The sequence below is a fragment of the Microcebus murinus genome, chromosome 4 (assembly GCF_040939455.1).
Source record: "Microcebus murinus isolate Inina chromosome 4, M.murinus_Inina_mat1.0, whole genome shotgun sequence".
Lineage (NCBI taxonomy): Eukaryota > Metazoa > Chordata > Mammalia > Primates > Cheirogaleidae > Microcebus > Microcebus murinus.
In genome coordinates, this window is record NC_134107.1 from 45,038,892 (window position 1) to 45,062,857 (window position 23,966).

At 48.4% G+C, this 23,966-nt stretch overlaps 1 protein-coding gene across 5 annotated transcripts in view; it reads left to right on the forward strand.

Moving 5' to 3' along the window:
* The window catches only part of ABCC8 (ATP binding cassette subfamily C member 8), a 76,404-nt gene that overhangs the window by 3,498 nt on the left and 48,940 nt on the right, over positions 1–23,966 (forward strand). For 3 of the 5 annotated variants that reach the window (XM_012780661.3, XM_012780663.3, XM_076002130.1), the window contains exons 3-8: positions 2,640–2,761; positions 7,286–7,452; positions 9,349–9,591; positions 10,480–10,668; positions 16,869–17,033; positions 20,113–20,268. In XM_012780661.3, the coding sequence (XP_012636115.2) occupies positions 2,640–2,761; positions 7,286–7,452; positions 9,349–9,591; positions 10,480–10,668; positions 16,869–17,033; positions 20,113–20,268 (1,042 nt within the window). The remainder of the gene's footprint in view (positions 1–2,639; positions 2,762–7,285; positions 7,453–9,348; positions 9,592–10,479; positions 10,669–16,868; positions 17,034–20,112; positions 20,269–23,966) is intronic. The other 2 variants (XM_012780664.3, XM_076002129.1) reach the window with 1 other exon arrangement.

Here is a 23,966-nt window from a genome sequence, read left to right on the forward strand (position 1 = left end):
TGGCTGTCAGCAGCCCCTCCTGTCTGTGTGTGGCTGCACCTGTGCCATGAACCATTCCTACACAGTGCTCATGGCCATCTCCTCCCCAGGGTGCTTGTCACCTGGTCTTTGTGGGCTCACACCCCTGGGCAGGCAAGCATGAGGAGCAGCATGGGAGGGGGCAGACAGGAGGAAGAGTCACAGACCCTGCCCTGTGGCACCCCCAGTCCACCCCAGCCTGGATCGTCAGACCTTTCTGAAAGTTTAGGGGGCCGGTAGAATTAGGGGCTGGTTAATGCAGCAGTCTTCAACCTTGGGCTTGATTTAGGCTAAGTCTCATTTAGTGACTAATCAAGCCATCTTAAAGGGCTTCCTGTCTTCCTTTGGGTGTTATTTCTGTGTGTGATGCTCTGAATTTGGAATAACCAAAGCAAGATAGGTTAGTGAGGAAGAGTTAAAAATATATGTATACAAAACTAGAATGTTTTCTCAGACCATGATACACTGGATAAAACCTCTATATAAAACTTTACCTAATTTCTCAATTCAGTGTATATTATTCAGCAAAGCAGTTAAAACCTATTTTATTAAGTTATGCCATGGAACATTTATTTCAATTATGGTTAATCCTTATCTCATTTCATCTTATAAAATCCTAAGATTTCTACCTCCTATTGCAAAAAAATGAATTTGTTTAAACATATAACATCTTAGATGTCAACTTAAAAATGTGGGAGAGTATAGAGTGTTTCAAAATTATTTTCAGGGGTAGAGAGGCAAGACTTTTGAAGATCCCTGGGCCGGTGTTGGCTATTCCCAGTGTTCCCACTTGTGACTGGCTGTTCTGTGGCCTTGTCTCTCTGGTACCTCCTGTGTTAGTTTGAAGAGATTTTTGCAGAGAATAGTCCGTTAATCAAGGTTTAAAGAATGTCAAGGTTCAGAGTCTCATTGAATAAGAAGTGTTGCCTTTTATGGTTGGTTTGGTGGCTCACTGATGTCTTCAGGAATCTAGTCTCTTCCTATCCTTCCATGCCATCCTCTGTGTGCCAACCAAGTCTTCCCCATGGTCACAAAGTGGCTGCCCAGCTCCAGGCATCACTTAGCAAGGGCAAAGGGGGCATGCTTCTGACATGCTTCTCCCTTATGAGGGAGATCACCCTCCAGAGACTTGCCTTTACATCTCACTGGCCAGAATTGGGTTATATGGCCACCCTTAGACCAACCACTGGCAAAAGGGTATGGAATGGCTGCTTAAACCAATCACCGTCCATTTCCCTGGTGTGGGGTATATTGCTACTGGAGCAAACTTGTGGTTCTTTTAACAAGGAGTAAGAAGAGGATGCTATTTGGTGAACAGCCCACACTGCCTCTACATCCGCACCCACCAGACCCCTTGGAGTCCCAACATGGCTCTCCTCGTGTCCTTCCTCCTTCTACATTGAACTCTTATTCATCCTTCAAAGTCTAGCCTGGTGCCACCTCCTCCTCTTTGGAGCCGTCCCTGGTTGCCCATCCCCTCCTCCTTACTCCCTCAGCCTCTGTCCATCTGCAAACCACTTCTGTGGACTGCAGAGTCAGACAGTTAGCTCTGGGCATGGTGGCTCCCTCTTCACCATCAGATTCGCTAGGGCAGGGACCTTGGCATGCTGGATGGAAGGAGCCGGCGAGCTCAGGTGGCACTGAAGCAGGAGGCTGTAGCTGACCATTCCAGAGCAGAGAGGGTCCCGACACGGCTAGAGCAGAAAGAGCAGGCGGATGTGCTGGTGAAGCGGCTTGAGGCCACATTGCCCAGGCTGGCTGTCTGCAGGAGGGAGTCGGGGAAGGGCATGTTTAGGACAAACCGAGGTGGCCCCTCAGCAGTCGTGGGCAAGACTGGGGTCTGCCAGAAAGCTCTGGTTCTCTGTGGGTCCTGTCGCCAGCCCAGCTTCCTCCTGCCACAGAGGCCCTGTCACTTAAGGGGGGACAGCTATCAGCTGGTATTGACTGCCCCGTCCCCCATCCTGAGGGAGCAGATAAAAGCAGTGACCCTGGGCATGCCTCTCTATGCCTCAGTCTCCTCAACCATAAAATGGGGAGACCAAAGTACCCACTGCATGAGGTTTTATGAAGAGTACATGAGTTAATAGGTATCAAGTGCTTGGTGCCTGGTAAATGCATGATAAACTTTGACTCTCATCAGTGTTGTTATCACAACACCTGGGGAGGGTGCCAATGCTCACTTACACTGTTCATGGTAAATGGGGCTGTCACTCAGTGAGTTGTGGTGTACAGGCCCTGTGCTGCTCAAGGGACCCCAGAGACAGGGACCCAGCTGTGTTCACTCATAGAGAAGTGGTTCTGGGCTTTGCAGCTGCCACTACCAAAGTCTACTTCCCAATGCCAGGTTCTACAAGCGTAGACCAGGCAGAGACGGCCATGAATTCCAAAGCCTGAACACCAAGCCCTCTAGCATCAGCGTATGGACTCCTGGGCCCCTCAGTTAGCAGGCACGTTTGGGGTATGGGCTGGGCAGAGCTGCTGGTATATGGAATGGAGCTGTGGATATGATCTGGAGGCCCTACTGTGTGCTGAGCCTTGAGCACAGGCCTGGGCTGCTCGACTGTGGTACTCAGCACATCCTCATCCTGTCTTTCTCGCTGTCTCTCCCCACCCCATCCCAGGGTAACCGAATCCCGCCATCTGCACCTGTACATGCCAGCCGGGATGGCGTTCATGGCTGCTGTCACCTCCGTGGTCTACTACCACAACATCGAGACCTCCAACTTCCCCAAGCTGCTCATTGGTAGGGAAGGGGAGGAAAGGGGGATGGGGGAGAGGAGGCGTGGGGGGGGGTGGGAGACGGGGAGGTGCCTACATTCATTCCTTCCAGTGATGTTTACTGAGGACTTACTACGTGCCAGGCACTGTTCTAGGCGCTAGAGATTAGAGGGAAGAAAAAAATCCCTGCCTTTGTGGAGTTCACAGTCTAGCGAAGGAGGCAGTCAGGCAAGGACAGTGAAAGAACAAAGAGCTGACTAGGTGGTGGTGACACTGTGAAGAAAATCAAGCGGGTGCAGGGTAGAGTGATGGCGATGTTGCTCTCTACCTAGGGGGTCGGGGAAGGCCTCCGGTGAGCGTACAGATATCTGGGGGCAAATGTCCTATGCAGGAGGAACAGCAAATGCAAGGGCCTTCTGATAGGAACAGACGTGGCCGAGCGGCCTGCCAGTATGGGCAAAGGCAACTGAGCAAGGGGAAGAGTGGCAGGAGGCGAGGGCAGGGCCAGGCGGAGCAAGGGAGAGCGCCAGGCTTTGGGCCTGAGCGCCTGGGCGATGGTGGTGTCACTAATGGGGCAGAGCACTAGGAGTCGGGGCGGGGCTGGGGATCAAGGTTCCTGCAACTCAAGTGTCAAGTGGGCAGTTAGATAAATGAGCTGGGCATTCATGGGGAGGATGCACATTCAGCAGTTGGGCTTATCGGTGGCATCTAAAGCTTGGGCCTGGATGAGGTCACCTGGAGAGAGAAGAAAAAGGCCCGGACCAGAGCCCGAGGTTTGCCAACATGAAGGAGCGTCTGCTTAGAGCTTCTGGCGCTGTGTGGCTGGGTCCCCGGCAGAAACACGCAATGACTGCTGACGTTCATCGAGCCAGTACTGGGTGCCAGGCTCTGCGCTAGGCTTTTTATATGCACTGTCTCACTTCATTCCCATGGCCTCCCTCTTGGTACCATTAGTGCCCCCATTTCCCATGCGTGGACACTGAGACTCAGAAAGGTCAAAAATAATAACAGCAAAACACTAATTCTGCACTTACTATGTGCCAGGCTCTATCCTAAGAGTTTTATGTATATTAACTCCATTAGTCCTTACAATAACTCCATGAGGGAGGTGCCATTATTATTTCCCCTTTACAGATCAGAAAACTGAGGCTCAGAGGTTAAGTGACTTATACTAGTCTACCCAGCTAATCAAGGGGCAAAGCCAGGAGTCTGGCATCCAAGCAGGCTCCTAACCGTTTGTGAGGAAACTGCATGTCCAAAGTTCCTAAGACCGTGTCCTTGGGCAAAGGTATAAATCCACAGGTCTGCCTCTGCGTTTGGGCCTGGTCTGCATGTCTAAGTCCAAGGCTATACATCTGGCAGTGGGCTGTATTCAGACTTGTATCATTAAGTCAGCCTGTGATTTTTAGGCATCATTAACATTTAGCTTCCCATTGACATCTGAGTCTGGAACACTTGGTGCTAAGCCAGTGACATTACGGGGTTGTCAGAGGGTGAGGGTGTTTCTGAGCTAATCACAGATCTGCCTTCCTATGTAAGGTGGGATCTGAGCTCCATCAGGGTCATCCAGGTGACCCCTCCCACCCCAGGGGCCCCCACGTGAGTGTGGGTGGGGGATAGGGCAGCAGGTTGAGAGGGGCGATGTTAGGCACAGGCTTCAAAGAGCCGCCTGCTTCACTTTCTGAAGCAGATCGTCATCTGCAGAGAACCCCTCATTGACCACCAGGGCCTGGCTGACCAGTGTCCCCCTGGAAACACCCTGTCTGGGCATCTGGCGAGTTCATTTTCTCATTCCCTGGCAAGCCCATAATGTTCTCTGTTTAACACACAAATTACCACCCATGGATGGATTAGTCCTTTCCCAATGAACAAGTACTAACTCTCTCCATTCCTCCCATTGGAGTTTTGCACCCCCGAGAGGAGACTCCACAGAGCCAGAAAATCTAGCCCAGGGAAAAGTGGAGGGGATGCACCCTATGAGCCGCAGGGATAGAGGGCGGTGGGTATTGGGGGGACAGCCAGCCCACTGAGGAGGCTGATGTCTAGTCATAGACATATGACCCACAGGAAGGTGCACCACGGTGCAGCTTATGTTGTCCCATGAAGGAGCCACGATTCTGTGGCCCCAAATGAGGTCAAAGAGGTATTCTCTGAAAATGTCATATTTGAGCTGAGAACTGAAGGAACTAACTGGGAGAAAATATAGGGGAGTGCTTCAGGCAGAGGGAATAACATGTGCAAAGGCCCTGAGGCAGGAGGAGCAAAACACATTAGGAAATCCAGAAGGAAAGGAGTGGCTGGAGTGCAGAGGGTAGAAGGAGCTAGACTTTGAAGTCTGGAGTGGCAGGTGGAGCCCATGCCAGGCATTGATTTTTATCCTAAGAGCAGTGGGAAGTTGTTTGTTTGGAGGGGTTTTGTATGTGGTAACATATACATAACATAAAATTTACCATCTTAACCATTTTTAAGTGCACAATTCTGTGGCATTAAGTATATTCACATTGTTGTGCAACCATCACCACCATCCATCTCCAGAACTTCTTCGTCTGCCTAAACTGAAACTCTGTGCCTATTAAACAATAATTGCCCCTTCGTCCCTCACCCCAGCCTCTGGCAACCACCATCCTACTTTCTATCTCTATGAATTTGACTACTCTAGGTACCACATCTAAGTGGAATCGTGCATGCACCCTGTGTCCTTTTGTGACTGGCTTACTTCACTTAGCGTAACGTCCTCAAGGCCCATCCATGCTGTAGCATGTGCCGGAATCTCCTTCCTTTTAAGGCTGGATAATATTCCATTGTGTGGATACAAAGCATTTTGTTTATCCATCCGTCAGTGAACATTTGGGTTGTCTCCACCTTCTGACTATTGCGAATAGCGCTGCTGTGGACATGGGTGCACTGAGGGGTTTTCGACATACTTGTATTTGTTGCTTTATGGAAGCCAGGTTGGAGGAGGGCAAGTGGGGGAGGAAGGAGGGGACCAGGGAGAAGGCTCTCGGGGGGTCCAGAGGAGACACGATGGTGGCCCAGACGCGGATGGTGCCATGAGGACCAAGAGAAGCAGATGGATTCAAGATATATAGGAGGTAAAATAGAACTTGCTGGCCGGGCGTGGTGGCTCACGCCTGTAATCCTAACACTCTGGGAGGCCAAGGTGGGAGGATCACTTGAGATCAGGAGCTTGAGACCAGCCTGAGTAAGAGCTAGACCCCATCTCCACAAAAAACAGAAAAATTAGCCTGGCATGGTGGCATGCAGCTGTAGTCCTAGCTACTTGGGAGGCTGAGGAGGGAGGATCACTTGAGCCCAGGATTTTGAGAGAGCTATGAGATGCCGTGAGAGCTATGATGATGCCACTGCACTCTAGCAGGGGCGACAGAGCAGGACTCTGTCTCAAAAAAAAAGAAAGAAGAAAAGAACTTGGTGATGGGGGGTGAGGCTGAGGGAGAACAGGCTGTCCAAGGGGCACCCCAGCACTGCATGGCAGGCTTCTGTGCTACATGCTTTCCATATGTTGCTCACAACACCTTCAAGGTAGTACTAGTATTATCCCCATTTAATGGATGAGGAAACCGAGGTCTAGATGGGCTAAATGATATATCCTAGGTCGCACAGATATTGTGTCACAGGATCTGAGCCCAGGTATATCTGGCTGCAGGGCCACACGTCTAACAATTATACTGCACTGCCTCACATGATTGTGACTCACTTTTTCTGTGTCCCCCACTCCCTGGGGCTCCCCGAGGAGCATCATCATGCCGTGGTGGGCTCTGGACTGTGGGGAGAGGGATCTGGGTCCTCACCTTTTCTCTGCCTCTAGCTGGCGGCAAGCTTGGGCAAGGTCACCTCCTCTGTCTGGACCTTGGTTTTCTCATCTGTAAAATGAAAGCACTGGATCGAATGACGTTTAAGATCTCCCTGACTTGGAAATTCCACAAGGAAGTCATTACAGCCTGGGGCTGATGTGCGTGGGCTCCAGCAGTAGGCCAGCCCAGCGCTGCCACTTAATGGCCGTGTCACCTCGGATCAGTTACCTCATCTTTCTGAGCCTCAGTTCCTTTGTTCAATAAATTGGGTGTGACAGCAATACTTTCTTTGAAAGGTTATTGTAAGTCATAAATGAGATAATGTGTTTAAAGTGCTCACTTGGCACAGTGCCTGTAACTTAGTTAAATTCAAGGAATAATTTTCCTATGCTTCTCATTATCCTTTATTGTTAAGGGAAATCTGTCTGACCAGTTTGACTCATGAGATTATTGATGTTTTGAACACACGGGTGATGAAGGTTATCACGTATGTGCATCATCTCAAAGTGTCTCAGGGTACAGTCAGGTGTGCACATCCCCTTACTCAGAAATGTGCATGCACGCGCACACACACACACGCGCGCGCGCACACACACACACACACACACACACGCACGCACGCCCATCTCCTTGACACCCACGTTGTCTCTCCTTCCCTCCCACACATTTGCACACACGTGAGTTGCACACACGGCATGCACACACGTCCCCCGTGCTCTCCCGTCTGCCCCCGGCAGCCCTGCTCGTCTACTGGACCCTGGCCTTCATCACCAAGACCATCAAGTTCGTCAAGTTCTACGACCACGCCATCGGCCTCTCGCAGCTGCGCTTCTGCCTCACGGGGCTGCTGGTGGTGCTCTACGGGATGCTGCTGCTCGTGGAGGTCAACGTCATCCGGGTGAGGGTGAGCAGGCCACTTGCAGACGCACCTGGGCCAGGGCTGGCCGGGGCGGGGTTCGGGTGCAGGCCCCCGCCATGCCTCCCGGCCACGCCCGAGAAGGAGCGGCTTGCTTCACCTGCCCTGCAAAGCGGGCGTTGGGGCCAGTGGGCGACGTTTCAGCAGAGACATCCCATCTGGCCCAGCCCTGCTCTGCGCCAGGGAGGAAAGGAGGTGACGGGATGTGGCAGCTGAGGCTGAAGGATGGGCTTACTCCCATAGAGAGGGGAAATCTTCAGGGACTTGCTTCTCCCAGTTTCTTTTCTTGTGGGGGGAGGGACCTTGTCTGTGCTTTAATGCAGTCACGGTCACGGGTACATGTGAACGAGAGCACAAGCGTCTTTTGTTATCACTTTTATCTGCCACCTTCCTTCTCTCTTCCCCACCTCAGGCTCCAATTTTGCCCTTCCCCTGCCCCCACCTTCCCAGGTAACCCAGACTAACAGCCTCATTTGTCTTTCCCTACTTTGTTTTTCTTTTTCCATACTTTGTTTTTATTAATGTAATACCATACACATCTATCTAAACTAGTATCTATTCAGGTTTACCCCCAATATTTGTTTTGTAAAAACAAAATCATATTATGCACCATTTTCTGCATCATGCTTTTCTCACCCAACAAATATTAATATTTCTTAGGACTCCCTCCAAGCCATCTGGTCTGGCTAATTCAGTTGTCTTAATGGCTGCATAATATTCTATCATGTGGATAACCATAATTTATTCATCTATTTCCCTATTAGTGGGCATTCATTTTGTTGCCAAGCTCTTGCTTTGCAAGTAATGGTGTATTGAACCTTCCTATATCTTTATATATTGTTGCTTTAATTTCCATGGGAGAGTCCAAGGAGTGCTAGGCCAAAGAGTCTGTGTATTTTAAATTTTGATTGATGTTGCAGATTGCCTTCTAGAAAAGCTGTAATCTACTAGCAGTGAATGAGAAAACCCTTTTTCTACCCTCCAGCCAGAATCTGAGCTGGTCTGATGAGCGTGAACTGCTACACTAGCCTGCATTTTTCTGACTTTTCTGCTTTGGTTGGCGATCCACAGGGTACAAAGCCCCTTGCATTCCCTTCCTCAACTGACCCTCATAGTAACCCCGTGATGTAAATGAGGTTTGTCCAAAAACACCTTGCTATTTAGTGGAGGAGGCAGGATTTGAACTCAAGTGTGCATAATTTCAAGTTCTGTGAACTGTATATGAACATATATGGTGTACTTTGATCTGTCAAGAAGCCAGTATAGGGGAAATTCCTGCTCTTCCCCAACTCAACTTAAACTCAACCCAACCCAGCCAGGGGGATTCAGAGTAGACCTCAAGGAATAGTTATGGCTGGGTGCGGTGGCTCACACCTGTAATCCTAGCACTCTGGGAGGCCGAGGCTGGAGGATTGCTCAAGGTCAGGAGTTCAAAACCAGCCTGAGCAAGAGTGAGACCCCATCTCTACTAAAAATAGAAAGAAATGAGCCGGACAACTAAAAATATATAGGAAAAATTAGCCGGGCATGGTGGCGCATGCCTGTAGTCCTAGCCACTCAGGAGGCTGAGGCAGAAAGATTGCTTGAACCCAGGAGTTTGAGGTTGCTGTGAGCTAGGCTGATGCCACAGCACTCTAGCTGAGGCAACAGAGTGAAACTCTGTCTCAAAACAAAAAAAAAGGAACAGTTACGAAGTCAGGAGGCCCTGGCATTGGTGGCCAAGAGATGAGTGGAGATCCTTTTCCTGTGAATAATTATAGGCAAGAGATGGCTCATCTGTTAGAGGTCAAGAGTGGTTGTCATAACCCCAGATCCTTGCTGGGACAAAGTGGGGAGTAGTGAAAAGTTGTACTTACCTATGCCCCATGGCTCATGTGCTCACAGAGATACATCTTCTTCAAGACACCAAGGGAGGTGAAGCCACCCGAGGACCTGCAGGACCTGGGGGTTCGCTTCCTGCAGCCCTTCGTGAACCTGCTCTCCAAGGGCACCTACTGGTGGATGAACGCCTTCATCAAGACGGCCCACAAGAAGCCCATCGACCTGCGAGCCATTGGGAAGCTGCCCATCGCCATGCGGGCCCTCACCAACTACCGGCGGCTCTGCGAGGCCTTTGACGCCCAGGTGGTCAGTGGGGGCATGGTCACACTGCCCATTCCCTGCCCTTTGGTTTAGAGCCACAGCCAGGGACCTCAGAGGATATCAGGAAGGGAAACTGAGGCCCAGGGAGGGGAAGAAGCTTGACCTAAGTCACATGGTGAACCAGGGACAAGTCTAAGACTAAAGATTCATAGGCTATTCACAGTTGGAATGGCTCTTATAATTAGGATCATCTGGTCCCACATCCTTGTCCAGATGGGGAAACTGAGGCCCTGAGAAGGGAGGTAACCCCCCTGGACTCTCTTGTGCCCTGCGCTCTTTTTTCTGGAACTCAGTGGCTATACGGTGGGAATTTTCACTTGATTTGGAGGGCAGGGTGTTAGTGGCCTGATCCTCACAAGAACTCTATGAGTGGGGCTAGAGATGGGTCTCCCCATATCAGCAAGGAGGAAACTGAGCCCTTGAGAAAGGCTGCGACCTGCCCAGAACTGGCCCACAGATGGTAGGTGGCAGAGCCAGTCTCCTGACTCCTACTCCAACACTTCTTCACTGCTTCTGCCCTAGCACAGGGTAGACAGCAAGACAGACACAGTGGCAGGTGGTAATGAGTGAGTATGGCACATGGCCACTCCCTTATCCCATTGCTGTGCTCATCACATAGGCTCTAACCAGCTCTGTCACCTTGAGTGGTCATCTGGCCTCAGTTTCCCCATCGAGACCATATCAGTGCTGATCGGGCCCACCCAACTGTGCACTTGGTGATTCCATGATTCCTTCCTGGAGTTCACCTGTTTGCAGAGGACATGACCACGGGGCTTCCCCAGGCAGCAGGAACCAGGGGCATCCTGGGAGGCTGGGCCCTGCCATGCATGAGCCCTCAGCCGCTCTGACCTGGCCGTGGGTCTCTCTGGGCAGCGGAAGGATGTGCAGAACACGCAGGGTGTCCAGGCCATCTGGCGCGCACTCTGTCACGCCTTCGGGAGACGCCTGGTCCTCAGCAGCACTTTCCGCATCTTGGCCGACCTGCTGGGCTTTGCTGGGCCGCTGTGCATCTTTGGGATCGTGGACCACCTTGGGAAGGAGAACCACGTCTTTCAGCCCAAGGTAGGCCACCCCAAGGGCAGAGCAGGACACCCTCCAGAAGGCGTGAGCGTGCACACTCCTCACACGTGCACGGTGCCCCTCCAGAGGATGCTCTGCACCTGGTCAGCAGACACTCACTCTAGCAGATGAGCACGTGCCCCGAGAGTTTTCTGGTGCCCTGCTCTCCCCACCACACCATCGCCACCGTGATACTTCTCCCGGCAGTTAAGCCACTCAGAACGTGCAGGAAGTGCATCTGTTTGCCCAGCGCCTAGAGCGTCTATGATTTGCTAGGTTTGTTGGTTTTCAGTTCATATCATCTTAATAGACTGAGACAGTTTTCAGGGACCTGTCTTCGGTTCTGTTACCTCTAGCACCTGAGGTTCTGCAGGGTCTTGGGGGCTGCTGTGGGAGTGAGGGACGTGGGAAGCCCCCGTGAGTGGGGCTCTCTCTCCCCCCAATCCCTGCTCCAAACTTCATTCAAAGCTGCCCTCAGTTTTATCAATTGTTGGATTTTACCATTAATTTTTTTTTTTTTTTTTTTTTTTGAGACAGAGTCTCACTTTGTTGCCCAGGCTAGAATGAGTGCCATGGCGTCAGCCTAGCTCACAGCAACCTCAAACTCCTGGCTCAAGCAATCCTCCTGCCTCAGCCTCCCGAGTAGCTGGGACTACAGGCATGCGCCACCATGCCCGGCTAATTTTTTGTATATATATTAGTTGGCCAATTAATTTGTTTCTATTTATAGTAGAGACGGGGTCTCGCTCTTGCTCAGGCTGGTTTCGAACTCCTGACCTCGAGCAATCCGCCCGCCTCGGCCTCCCAGAGAGCTAGGATTACAGGCGTGAGCCACAGCGCCCGGCCTACCATTAATTTTTTAAAGAAAGGGTTAAAAATACTTGAAACTTATTGGACCAGATGATATCCAGTGGCCTTCCAGATGCGAAAATGCTAAAAACTAAAATTTGTTGAGCAAAAGAGCTGGAAATCCCTTCCAGGGTGTCATGTTCCCCGGATGGGGCCACAGCCTCCGCTTTGGGGGCTGAGAGGCACTGTATTCTCTCGTCTGTCTCTTTGCAGCCACTTAGGTTTAGATGCCACGAAATGGAAAACTTTTCACTCCCTAATAAGACTCAGAGTTTTATTTTCCCAGTGAGGATTCCATTATAGCATTTTAACCACAGAAAGTCTAAAAATAATGCAAAGAACTAGTAGTCAGGGATCTTAATAATTTATGATACCCATTGTTTATTCATCTCATGAGCTCTAAAATCACAGATAGCAGTTCATCCTCAGAGGTTTATATCCATTTTTCTGGAGATATAATTAGTCAGCTGAGCCCTTTTGGTCAGAAATATGAGATAGGCCAAGTCTATTATCTGATTTATTCAGCGAGTGTTTAAAGAACCCTATTGTGCGCCTGGCCTGGGTTGGGGCTGTGGGAAGATGAAGGCAATGGTTATGAACACGGACTAGTAACCGTAGTAACAGCCACTTACTGACCACACAATATATCCCTGGCTGTGTGTCGGAGTTATCCAGGTGTCATCTCATTCAATCCCCAAAACTACAGTTTGGGGTGAATATATTTTTGTAACGGCTTTACTGTAATATAATTCATATACCATACAATTCCTGAGACAGATATTCTTATCCCCATTTTACAGATGAGAAACTTAAAGCTCAGAAAGGTTAAATAACTTTCCCCGGGGTCTCTCAGCTCCTTGGTAACATAGAATTTGAATCCAAGACCCTTTTACTCCGTACTTTGGGCGCTTACAACCATGATGCTAAACTGACTGTTATTACCAAGCCATCACCTCTGCCTCTAAGGACTGTGAAATCCAATGGAGGAGAGAAAAATCTAAATAAAATATTTTTATACCATGTGTTACATATGACTGTTAGGAGGCATTTACAGGGACTTGTGGGAAAAGGGAGTGATTGACTTAGCCTGTGGTCATGGATAGCTTCATAAAGGAGAGGTTATTTGAATGGGGCCTTGACAGAGGAGTAGGAGTTTTCCAGGCTGATATGGGCAGATTGCCTTTTCAATCAAGAATGTAAGGACTCTTTTTGCTTCTTTCACTTCGATAGCTTTTGAGGCCTTCTGTCTTTTGAGCCTCTGTACTTTACCTGGCCCAAAAAAGAGCAAGGAAGTGGCTGCTTCTCTTGTCCACAGGAGTGTCTGTGGATAAGACACTTCAGTCTGACCATAGGTAACCCCAGAACACTCTGCATTGACAATCCTGTAGCAGCATGGAGCCAGTTGTTAATATTAGGGGGAAGTGACATCGGCCAGAGCCCTCATCAGCTTGTCCACCCCATCCTCTTCTTCCTGTGTTTCCCAAAACCCTCGTGGGGTTCTCCTAAGGACAGAGCTCTGAGGCAGGAAGTGCCAAAGAGATGGTAAGAGCACTCAGAGTTTTAATTCATCTGAATGTTACCTTTGCCATTTTTTTCTCTTTATTTATACACAAACCCTGGAGTTTATTGCCCTCTCATTGGAATGCTCTTGTCCCAGTTCCTTGTCAGCACACAAATCCCCGAGACAGATGGCCCTGCCTCAGTGGCCAGTGGCAGCAGGCCTTATCAGATTTAATATTTGCTCTCTGCAGCCTAAATACAATCAGCAAATTTCCGACATAGAAACGAGAGTTGAAAGTAAATATAATCTCCAGTGTTCACAACAAAACACTCTCAATCATGTGGTTGCCTGGAATATGGCTTCTTGCTCATTGGGACTTCTGAGCTCGGAAAATGAGAGAAAGGGCTCATTTACTGAGGTCCTCTGGTTCCTCTCCCTGCCCCCTAGCAGTTCTGACCCAAAGAGCTGGGTGCTATTCTGGACTTGAGGAACGACAGAGAAGGCAGCTCCCTAGCTATGTGTCGCAGTGTTTAACAGTCTGGGTGAGGAAGCCCTTCTTTCTACCCAGCCTGAATCCATCCTGCTGCAGTGGGCGTGGCCAGGCACCGTGGTTTATTCATCATCTGGGGCTGCCCCGTCCTTTCCTCCCTTCCGGCACACTCACAGTTGGCAAGAAACACAGCGCCCTTGGTATCCTCAAGGACGAACGTTTCCGATGTCTTCTTTAGTTACTGAAAAGTGTCTGTGACCTGCTAGACCTTTTGATGTGCCTGTCCCCTCTGCCACTCCCCAGCGAAACCTGGGACCCAGGCTCTGCCCGTGGTCTAACTCTCCCCAGCCGCCTCCCTGGCCCAACCCCCACTCCCAATCTGTCACCTGCTGTGCATGCCACTGATCTGGCTGCAGGGCAAGGGAATTGGATTCATAAAGAACTGCTGGTGTACAAAACCTGCCAGCACCGCTCTGGGATGCCAGCTGAGCCAGAGGAAGAAAGAACCGTCTGGGTTTGATCTGAGGGCCAAAGCTTTAAACAGCCTCTAAACCTCAGTGGGGAAGTGTGTGGGTGTGTGAATCTGTATGTGTTTGTTTCTGAATGAGTTCTCCTAGGAAATTCTTATGGTTCCGTATGTGTGTTCTTCTGTTTGTCCATGTGTCTCTCAGTGTCTTGTGTGTGTTTGTGTCCCCATTTGGAAGGCCATATTTGTGGCTATCACTGTGAGTGACTTAATGAACTTACGTGCATTGGTGTTAATGTGATTTTGTGATGTCGATGTCTGGGTTGGCCTCTTCATGACAATGTCCATGTAGCTGCTCTGGCCTGGAGTACCTGCCTTCACTTCAGTAACTCCTCCTCATCCACCAAGACTCTGCTCAAAGGTCACCTCTTCCAGGAAGCCTTCCTTGGTTGGATTAGTGCCTCTCCTCTGTGCTCCCATAACATCCTGTGCCTCTATCATCAAAGCACCACTTGTGTCTTCCCTGACTTGACCCTGACTCCCCCAAGACAAGAAGATACATTATCTGATCTCTGTGCACTCAGCACACAGCCCCCTGTGTGATATTCAGAGACACATGGGAAATGGCTCCATAATGAATAATGTACAAGTTACCCTATATTAAGTGCTTATGCTTGCATGCATTGTTTCTTCACATGCATTGTTACATTGAACCTTCATTGCAGATCGCTGAAATAGAAACCTTTCATAGCCTCATTTTATAGGTGACAAAACTGAGGCTCAGAGAGGTTGAGGAATTTACCTAAGGACACAATAGCTGATATATGATAGTCAGGATTTGAACTCAGATATGACTGACCTCCAAGTCCAGCCCTTAACCACCATGTCCAATGGCTGTGCATGGATAGGTCAGTGTATTGGTCCATGGGTGGTCAAAGACAGTTCTTGTTTTTACTCAGGGCTGGGATCTATGGACAGCTCACCTTTTGGCCCCTGCCAAAATAGAAAGCAAGAGCCCAAGTGACCACCTCTCCTTTAAGTTCCAGAAAACAAGGGAAAAAGACCTTTCCAGCCACTCCTCTGGCCACACAGGGACAACGGCCATCCAAACTGCAGAGTCAGGAGTCCTGGGTTCCAGTCCTCCCTCTGTGACTAACCCTGTCTGTGCTGCACCTCATCCCTTACATTCTGCAGGCCTCGACTGCAAAATGGGAGGCGTGTGATAACTCCTGTAGCAAGTACATGGGACATGAGGATCATATGCACTGATGACTTAAAACATATGTCTTGAGCACTACTGGGGAAACCCCTGGAAGCAAACACAGTTTTTTCCCTGAGAGCTTGTGGCAATGCAGAGCTAGGAAGATCTGCAAAGCACCTGATCTTCCAAAGCATTTCTTCTGCTGCCCAGGGCCCTCTTCTCACTGGACTTCACCAGGGCCTGCCTTCCTCTGACAGCTCCTGTGGGACTCCTGTCCCGCAGAGCAAGGGAGAGACAGTGGTGAACAGGACCAGACACCTCCAAGGAGCAGTGAGGACTGGTTTGGAGAGCTTCTGTTAAACAGAGAGATGAGGTCTTTCCTACCATCAGAAAGCCCAGGCCAGCCACGGTGACTCACGCCTGTAATCCTAGCACTCTGGGAGGCCAAAGCAGGAGAATTGCTCTAGGTCAGGAGTTCGAAACCAGCCTGAGCAAGAGTGAGACCCTGTCTCTACTAAAAATAGAAAGAAATTAATTGGCCAACTAATATATATAGAAAAAATTAGCCGGGCATGGTGGCGCATGCCTGTAGTCCCAGCTACTCGGGAGGCTGAGGCAGCAGGATTGCTTGAGCCCAGGAGTTTGAGGTTGCTGTGAGCTAGGCTGATGCCATGGCACTCTAGCCTAAGAGGGCAACAAAGAGAGTCAGTCTGAAAAAAAAAACAAGAAAGAAAGAAAGCCCTGCATCCAAGATCCAGGAGTTTCTGGCTCGAGGGAACAGCCTCCACTGAGAGCCCCGGCCCTGTCAGCCTGATCTGGTCGTGGACATGCCCACAGGCTCCTTCTCATCACTTTGTTCCCATCCCCACAGCAGCTCCCACACCCTTGCAAACAGCATGCACGGCTCAGGGCAGCGTCTGAGAAAGGGGCAGTTCTGTCTTCCTGGAAATATTTATGTGGCTCTACTGGGCTATGATGGACTCACCAAGATCAAAGTTTTCCTGGGAACTATTGATGCTGAATTTGGAAACAGACACAGTTGTTGCCTGGTATCTTTAGCAACAAAATCAAAATGTTTGTTTTTCTTCACTGGTTATCATCTGAGATCTTGCTGGAAGTACAGCAAGATAACCTTACATCTAAAAGGAGGTCCTGGGAGCCCATGAGGCTGGCAGGCTCAGGTCTGCAATCTTTTTGGTCTATTGTAAGTGAGCCACGTTTCCCACTATCTTTCCTGCCTAGAGAGCACTGCAGAGCAGGCTGCTGCTGAGTCTGGGACAGGCCCCTGCCGAGTCTGCTCCTGCAGCAGAGAACATACATCGTGAGACTTGTTGTAGCAGCGCTGGTTGTGGCTGCTCCGTGATTTGCTCTATTTATCCTTGTCCCATTCAGAGTGTGCTCCTCTGGGCCTGGTGCTCACGACGCCGAGAGTCATATTTATGGCCCTTAGGTTAGAACTGGGCCCCATTCTGTTCCCATAAGTGGGAAGATGAAGGGTGTAGGCAGCCTTCCCTGTAGTTATAAGAATGTTTAGTTGGATTTGTCAGTCTGATTGTTCACTCATAAACAATTGCATAAGGCTCTGCCAGCATGGAGGGTCCCGTCGTAATCATGGCTATTATGGCACAGTGACGTGTACTGATGGCGGTCATTTTGCTGGTAATGACGGTCACCTCTGAACTTCTCTTTCCAACAGACACAATTTCTAGGGGTCTACTTCGTCTCATCCCAGGAGTTCCTTGCTAATGCCTACGTCTTAGCCGTGCTTCTGTTCCTTGCCCTCCTACTACAAAGGACATTTCTGCAAGCATCCTACTATGTCGCCATCGAAACCGGAATTAACTTGAGAGGAGCAATACAGGTACTTAGATGATTATTTTTCACTTCACAATATGAACCAGTGTTGAGAATAATGTCCATGAGCATTATTCTTCCTCATAGACACTCAAGAATAACTCTGCTGTGAATTTATTGTTTGTTTCCCTTTAACAGTGTTTTGAAGTAATAACCATTGACAAGGCAGTGTGAGATAGTGGGAAGTGTCTTGGGCTGGACTTGGGAAATATAGTTCCAGCTCTGGGTCTGCCTTGTACTAGATCTGAGATGCCAACTGCCCAGCCCCTGGGCCTCCCAGCCTTGAAAGTGGCAGACATCACCAGTCGATCACAGCACTCTTTCCAACTGAGTGCAAATGCAGCCTTAGAATCCTTCTCTAGATACCGTTCCAGAGTTCTGCTGCCAGGAAGTCTTCTTTGGGTGCAAAAACAGAAACATGTTTAACATATCAGGTCTAGATAGCTTCTAAGATATATTTGAGCTCTTAAATCTTGGTTACTGATGAGAGAGATTCAGCTAATCTGACAGGTCACCTGGGTCTAGGCTCTTGACCCTGCTTTCTGTAGCTTCCTTCTTAGAGTTTGTTGGAAGAACGAGCAAAATTAGGTAGTATTCAGGGCTCCTTTGAGGAAGGTGATGATGAGAGTTGTCCAAGTCCCAGAGTTATAATTAGAATCTTGGTTCAGCTATTGGAATAGAGAGACCCTGCATGAGGGTAGTTTAAATAGAAGTTCCTTTATTTTTCACATAGAGTCAGGGCTGACACAGCAGCTACACAGTCATCAGAGACCTGGCTTCTTCTATAATGTTGCTTTGCCAGCCTTCTCACATGGTCTCATGGCTATTGAAACTGCCACTGTCATGTCTACAGTTAAGTCAGCAAGAAGAAAGAAAGGACAAGAGGAAAGAATGCTGCTTTGTTTTAAAATCATAATGCAGAAGTTGCACATCCCTCTTCTATCCTATTGGTGAGAAATTAATTGGCCAGACGCCCATACCTAGAGAGGCTAGAAAGTGTGGTCTTTATTCTTGACAGGCATATATGCCATGGTAGAAATTCTCTGCACAAAGGGGAGAATGGGCGTTGGGGAATAACTAGCAGATTCTGCTAGTGATTTTCATGAAGCTGTGGCAAAATCCCAAAGCTACCTCATTCTTCAAAACTGTTCCTTAGAATTATTGACGTTGGCTGGTCATGTGGGAGCCAGGATCAGAGGCTTTACAAAAAAGGGGACTGAGAGGAGAAGGGTATATCTTGGGCTGGGGAGAGTGTCAGGGTCCAAACTCAGCAATCTTGGGAAAGTCCATGTCAATGGTGTCCCCTGAAATTGGGTAGTGCACAACCTGTGCAGCTGTATAGGACAACACTGCCCCTCCTCAGTGGGTTTTCACTGGGAAAGCAAAGCAATTCCTCAGGGATGTCCCCATGTGACAATGGTGGAAAGAGGCCAGTAAAATCCAAGATCATCTAAGATTCATGGGACCCTGGAACTAGGAGGAACCAAATTGTTGCTCCATTTAGAAAACCTCTCCAAAAATCCCAGCCTCTGCTCAATCCCCTCCAGTGACAGGCAGACATGCACCGCCATCAACAACAGCCAATTCTGCAGTTGGACAGTTTTGTAATTAAATCTACTTACTATCTGTATGTCGTAAATCACATACCAGCCCGGTATTTTCCAATTACTCTAAAAGAGCCAAAAAATGGTTTTTTAATGTGTTAGCATGTAATTGTTTTTATCAAACTGTTTTAATCTTTTGCATTAATGAGAGATTAATTACTATGCCACAGAAAGGAAATACTAGCATTACTTATGAAAACAAAGAAAAAAAAAACACCTTTCTTCTTTTCAGAGATTTCCAGAAAATTATTTACAGCAAATTTACCCTTATAGATGAGAGTCTGTCTCCTTGTGAGTTTGAGAATAACCACACTTTTTTTCATGAAAAGGTATTAATCAAAATTCCTGAATTATATGTACAGTTTATAAAACAATATACTAGCTATGGGTCAGATGTGCACTTCCATGTATACTGGTCTTTACTTAATATTGCATTATCTATAGATTATTCTGTGTCCCTAATTCACTCAAACCAGGTGATTATCTCTTGAAGCCTGATTTCACATAACCTAGAAGATTCATAGATTTGTCAAAAACAACCATTGCCATTGATTTAAACCATGGTTTTTAGACACTCACAGAAAGACATAGAATAGATTCATGCTTTAAGAAACGCTGACCTACAAAAAAAGCCTGGGTTTACACAAAAGATGAATTAAAGGCTGGTCATCCACCTTACAACAGAATGCGCAATAGGATTTCATTCAAGAGCAGGCATCCCCAGGACATTTAAGACAGGAATGTATTTTTCCTAGTTCAAGTGTGCATGGCCTGGAAATTGCCATCTTTGTGGGAGGCACGATGGCTCTGTACATAGAGCTTTTAGGTTCAGGGCTCAGGGGCAGTCATTACCATGGCTGCTGCCTGTCTGCCACCGGAGTGACTCCCGGGGTGGCACTGGGGCTGACCGGCATTTGAGGTTGTGTAACACATCAGACCTTCTGAGGCTGAACCCTTGTTTTGTTTCAAGGCTCAATTATGACAGGACCTGGCCCCAGAGCGTCCCTAACCCTAACCCTCCCCAGGTTGGAGATGGCCACTTTAAAACAGACAGCTGCCCCCACTTCATCATTTTTATGGCTCTGAAAAGTGCTCTCCACTGGCCTCTGGTAAATCAAGAATACAGCTGCTGGACATGAAGATCTGCTTTTAAGATTTAAGAACTAATTAAGTCCTGTCCCCAAGGGAGAGGCCTCGCTTGCTGGGGAAGTAGCTCGCCGTGCTGGCATGGAGTCCCCGTTTGAATGCTGCCTCCCTGACTTGCTGGATCTGTAACAAAGCCCTTTGCCTCTCTGAGCCTTCGTTTACCTCGTTTGTAAAATTGGGACAGTGATACAGCTCCCCCTTGCAGAGCTGCTGTAGGGCTCCATGGCAGATGTCTGAGAAGCCCCTGGCACATTGTAGACTCGTGGCATCTGGGGTGGCGATTAGGATGATGATGATGATGATGACAAATGTGAAACACTCTGCTCTCATTTCTAGACCAAGATTTACAATAAAATCATGCACCTGTCCACCTCCAACCTGTCCATGGGGGAAATGACTGCCGCGCAGATCTGTAACCTGGTTGCCATCGACACCAACCAACTCATGTGGTTTTTCTTCTTGTGTCCAAACCTTTGGGCTATGCCAGTACAGGTACCAGACGCGTGCTGCTGGGGAGTGGGGGGACAGGGAGGGGTGACAGCAGGACACAAAACCAGAATCTGCTGGTCCATGTCCAGTGACTAGGAACTCACCATCTTCCATTCTATGTTTCCCTGTACCTTCCACCACCTTGGGGGTCTCCATGGGGTGTACCCCTAGGTTTCTATACTGTCTTATACTCTGCAAGAAGTCTAGTTATATCTCTTGATTACCAGAGAAGGCAGTATCCTTAAGACTTTAAAAATGCAGCCAACTTTATAAACTATAGAATAATCATACATGGAACACTTTTGCAGATGTTAAAAGTTATGTTGAGGCAAATTACTTAATTAACATTGAAAAATGTTCATGTCTGGGTGTGGTGGCTCACGCCAGTAATCCCAGCACTTTGGGAGGCTGAGGCAGGAGGATCGCTTGAGCCTAGGAGCTCAAGACCAGCCTGAGCAACATAGCAAGACCCTGTCTCTACAAAAAATTTAAAAATTAGCCAGGCATTTTGGCATGCACGTGTAGTCCCAGCTACTCGAGAGGCTGAGGCAGGAGGATTGCTGACCCCGGAAGTTTGAGGTTGCTGTGAGCTATGACAATGCCACTGCTCTCTAGCCCAAGCAACAGAGTGAGACCCTGTCTCAAAAAAAAAAAAAAAAAAAAAAAAAAACTTAAACAAAAGTGTTCACGATATATTTTTAAACAAAAAGAGTAAGTTATAAATTAGTATATGCTGTATGATTACTCCTAAATTGAAATAAATCTATATATAGATTTGCAGAGATTCACACAGATAAAAGAACTGAAAGTCCTCATGGTGGAATTACAAGCAATTGTTATTTTCTTTATGCATTTCTAAATTCTCCAATAGGCATGGACATCAAAAACATGGTATTTTTAGAAGCCAGGCAATCTCTGGGGCTGGCTCCGGAGGAGGCACATTGTCCCCCAACAATAGTTGGGAGAATCCTCAGCGTGGTCAACCTGACCCCTGGCCTTGTCTACTCTGTCTGGAGCTCTTCCACTATGGAGTCTGACCCCTGTCCCGTGCCTGGGAATGAATCTTAGCATGCTGGGTGCTCAGACCAGAAGCCAGAACCTCAGACCCATTCCCAGAGGGCCTACAGGTTCCACGGAGACTTTCTGGTGTAGCAGAAAGTGTCTGGACCTAGGTGAGACAGGCTGATTCAAACACTTAACCTCCCTGAGCTTCAGTTTTTTCATCTATGAAATGGGGATGATGCCTAAACTCTGGAGTTGCTGTGACACTTCAGTTAGGTAGTGTAAGTAAAGCACCAAGCAGAGTGCCCAGCAGGTGGTTGCTTAGTGAGTATCAGATCCCTCTAATTTGCAGATGTTTGGTGTGAGCAAGACTTTTCTAATCCTTGGGATGCAGATTTCATAAACCTTAATCTCAAGTGATTTTTATTGGGCCTCCTTATCTGTCTCAGAATTAAAAGATATTACAGGAACACAGGAGGAGGGGGTCACACAGGGAGACAGCTAGGTAAGGTGGGGATGGAGGGAATCTGACATCCTTTTTTACACAAACAGCCATACATGCCACCCCCCATTACCCTCTGGCCACGCCCTGCCTCCTCCCCGGCCCCACTGCCAAGACAGATCAATGACTGCAAAAGCTACAGAAAGGCCTGGAGGGCTCATCTATTAATAATAAAGTCACCTACCAGCCTCTTTTCCACAAGACCCTTTATAAGCTGCGTGCTGTGGCACACCCCTGTAGTCTCACCTACTTAGGAGGCTGAGATGGGAGAATCACTTGAGCCTGGGAGTTCAAGTCTAGCCTGGGCAACATAGTGAGACCCCCATCTCTAAAAAATTTTTTAAAAACCATGAGAAATGAATATTTCTAACCATGCTGCTCTCATTAGTTAAAACTTCAGGCTGTGAGGGCCTGGGGCAGAGAGAGACAGCCTGGGATGATGCTAATGTGTGCACAGCACTCAAAAGTTGATAAGACTTTTTCTGTTGTGTCCCCTTGAAAAGCCTATTTCATATGATTTTGTCTATCAAACCTGCTGCATTGCTATCATTAGTAGTACTTATAGTGTTTTCTGCACATGTGTCATTGCTAATAGTACCAACTAGTGTGAAGTAATAACCCCTGCGTGTGCTTGGCCCTGTCCCAGCCCCTTTTACTTGTGTAATTTAGCCTTCACAACACTTGGGGTGGGGAGGGGAGGGATTTTGATCTCCAATGATTATTTTCCCTTGCTTATTTATCATGAAGTGTCATTTGGTTTTCTGCTTTTAATTCACCAAAGACCATACCTTTGCCACTTATAGATTTGACCAGCGCTCAAGAGTTCAACTATGGGGAACTGATACAATCCCAGCCCCATGGCAAAGAAACTTGACCTGCTCAGGATTCTGTGTGCAGCCTGGTTAGCCACAGGGCACGTGCTGCTTTCTGTAATATTGAAATTAGCGCAGGAGCCCCATTCCTGTGTAAGCCCTGAGGGCTTTCCCTGGTTCATAATCTTTTTTTGGTCACATATACTTTTAAAAATTCACCCATTTATTTTTGTTTTGTTTTTTGTGTTTTGTGGGTCTTGCTCTTGCTCGGGCTGGTCTCGAACTCCAGACCTCAAGCAATCCTCCTGTCTTGGCCTCCCAGAGTGCTAGGATTATAGGCGTGAGCCACCGTGCCAGGCCGAAAATTCACTCATTTAAAGTGTGCAGCTCAATGGGTTTTAGTATATTCAGAGTTGTGTAACCATCATCACCAATTTAGAAATATTCCTCACCCCTACAAAGAAGCCCATACCCATTGGTAGTCACTCCTCGTCCCCAACCCCAGTCCTATGGGACCACTAATGTACACTTACTTTTGAAAAATCTAATTAAACTTTCTTAGAAAAAAACAAACACTTGTTCACACATTTTGTCTATAATTTTAGCAGCTTCATGCCCCCCCCTGAAGTTTATCAAGGGCCCCAAGTTGAGGAACCTGGCCACAGTGGACACCTCTGTGCTTCCTAATCTCATGGGTGTCAGAGGCCCGGAGGGGGCAGGGACCTGACCCCGGGCCATGCAGTGAACGGCAGTGTAAGCAAGCATGCTCCAGTAGGAGCATCTTAGCCCCGCGTCTCCTTCCTGCAGTTCCCCCCTGACAGGCTCCCATGAGGCTTTTTTATTTGTTTGTTTGTTTTTAAGGAATGTTAGCCACCTTGTCTTGGTCTCCAGCAATATGCCAGGCACTATTGTAGGTGCTTATCACAGAGGTTCATTTAATTTTCACAGCAGTCCTGCAATGTGGGCATTATAATCACCCTTTTAAAGATGAGGAAGCTGAGACTCAGAGAGGTTAAGTAACTTGCCTAAGATTGCACAGCTAAGTACTGGGGCTGCCTTCAAACTCAGGGCCGCAGACTCCAGGGACTGTGTCCTCCCTACTGTACTAGACTGCTTTCCTAACCTGTGACTGAGAGACAGAATGGTCCTTTTCTTTCTCACATTTGCTTAGCACACCCAGAATCCCTAATTTCTGGTATCCCCCCCCCATGAGGGCCATTTGGACCCCTGCAGAAGAGAGAGATGGACCAAGGAGGCTGGGGAGCATAAGGTGGGTGCACAAGGAGGAGCCTTGGAGCAACAGCTGCATCCCCAGCTCCAGCCCCAGCCACTGCCAGTCCCTTGGTGGTACGGTGGGTACAGGTGCTGTCCCACAAGGTGCCATG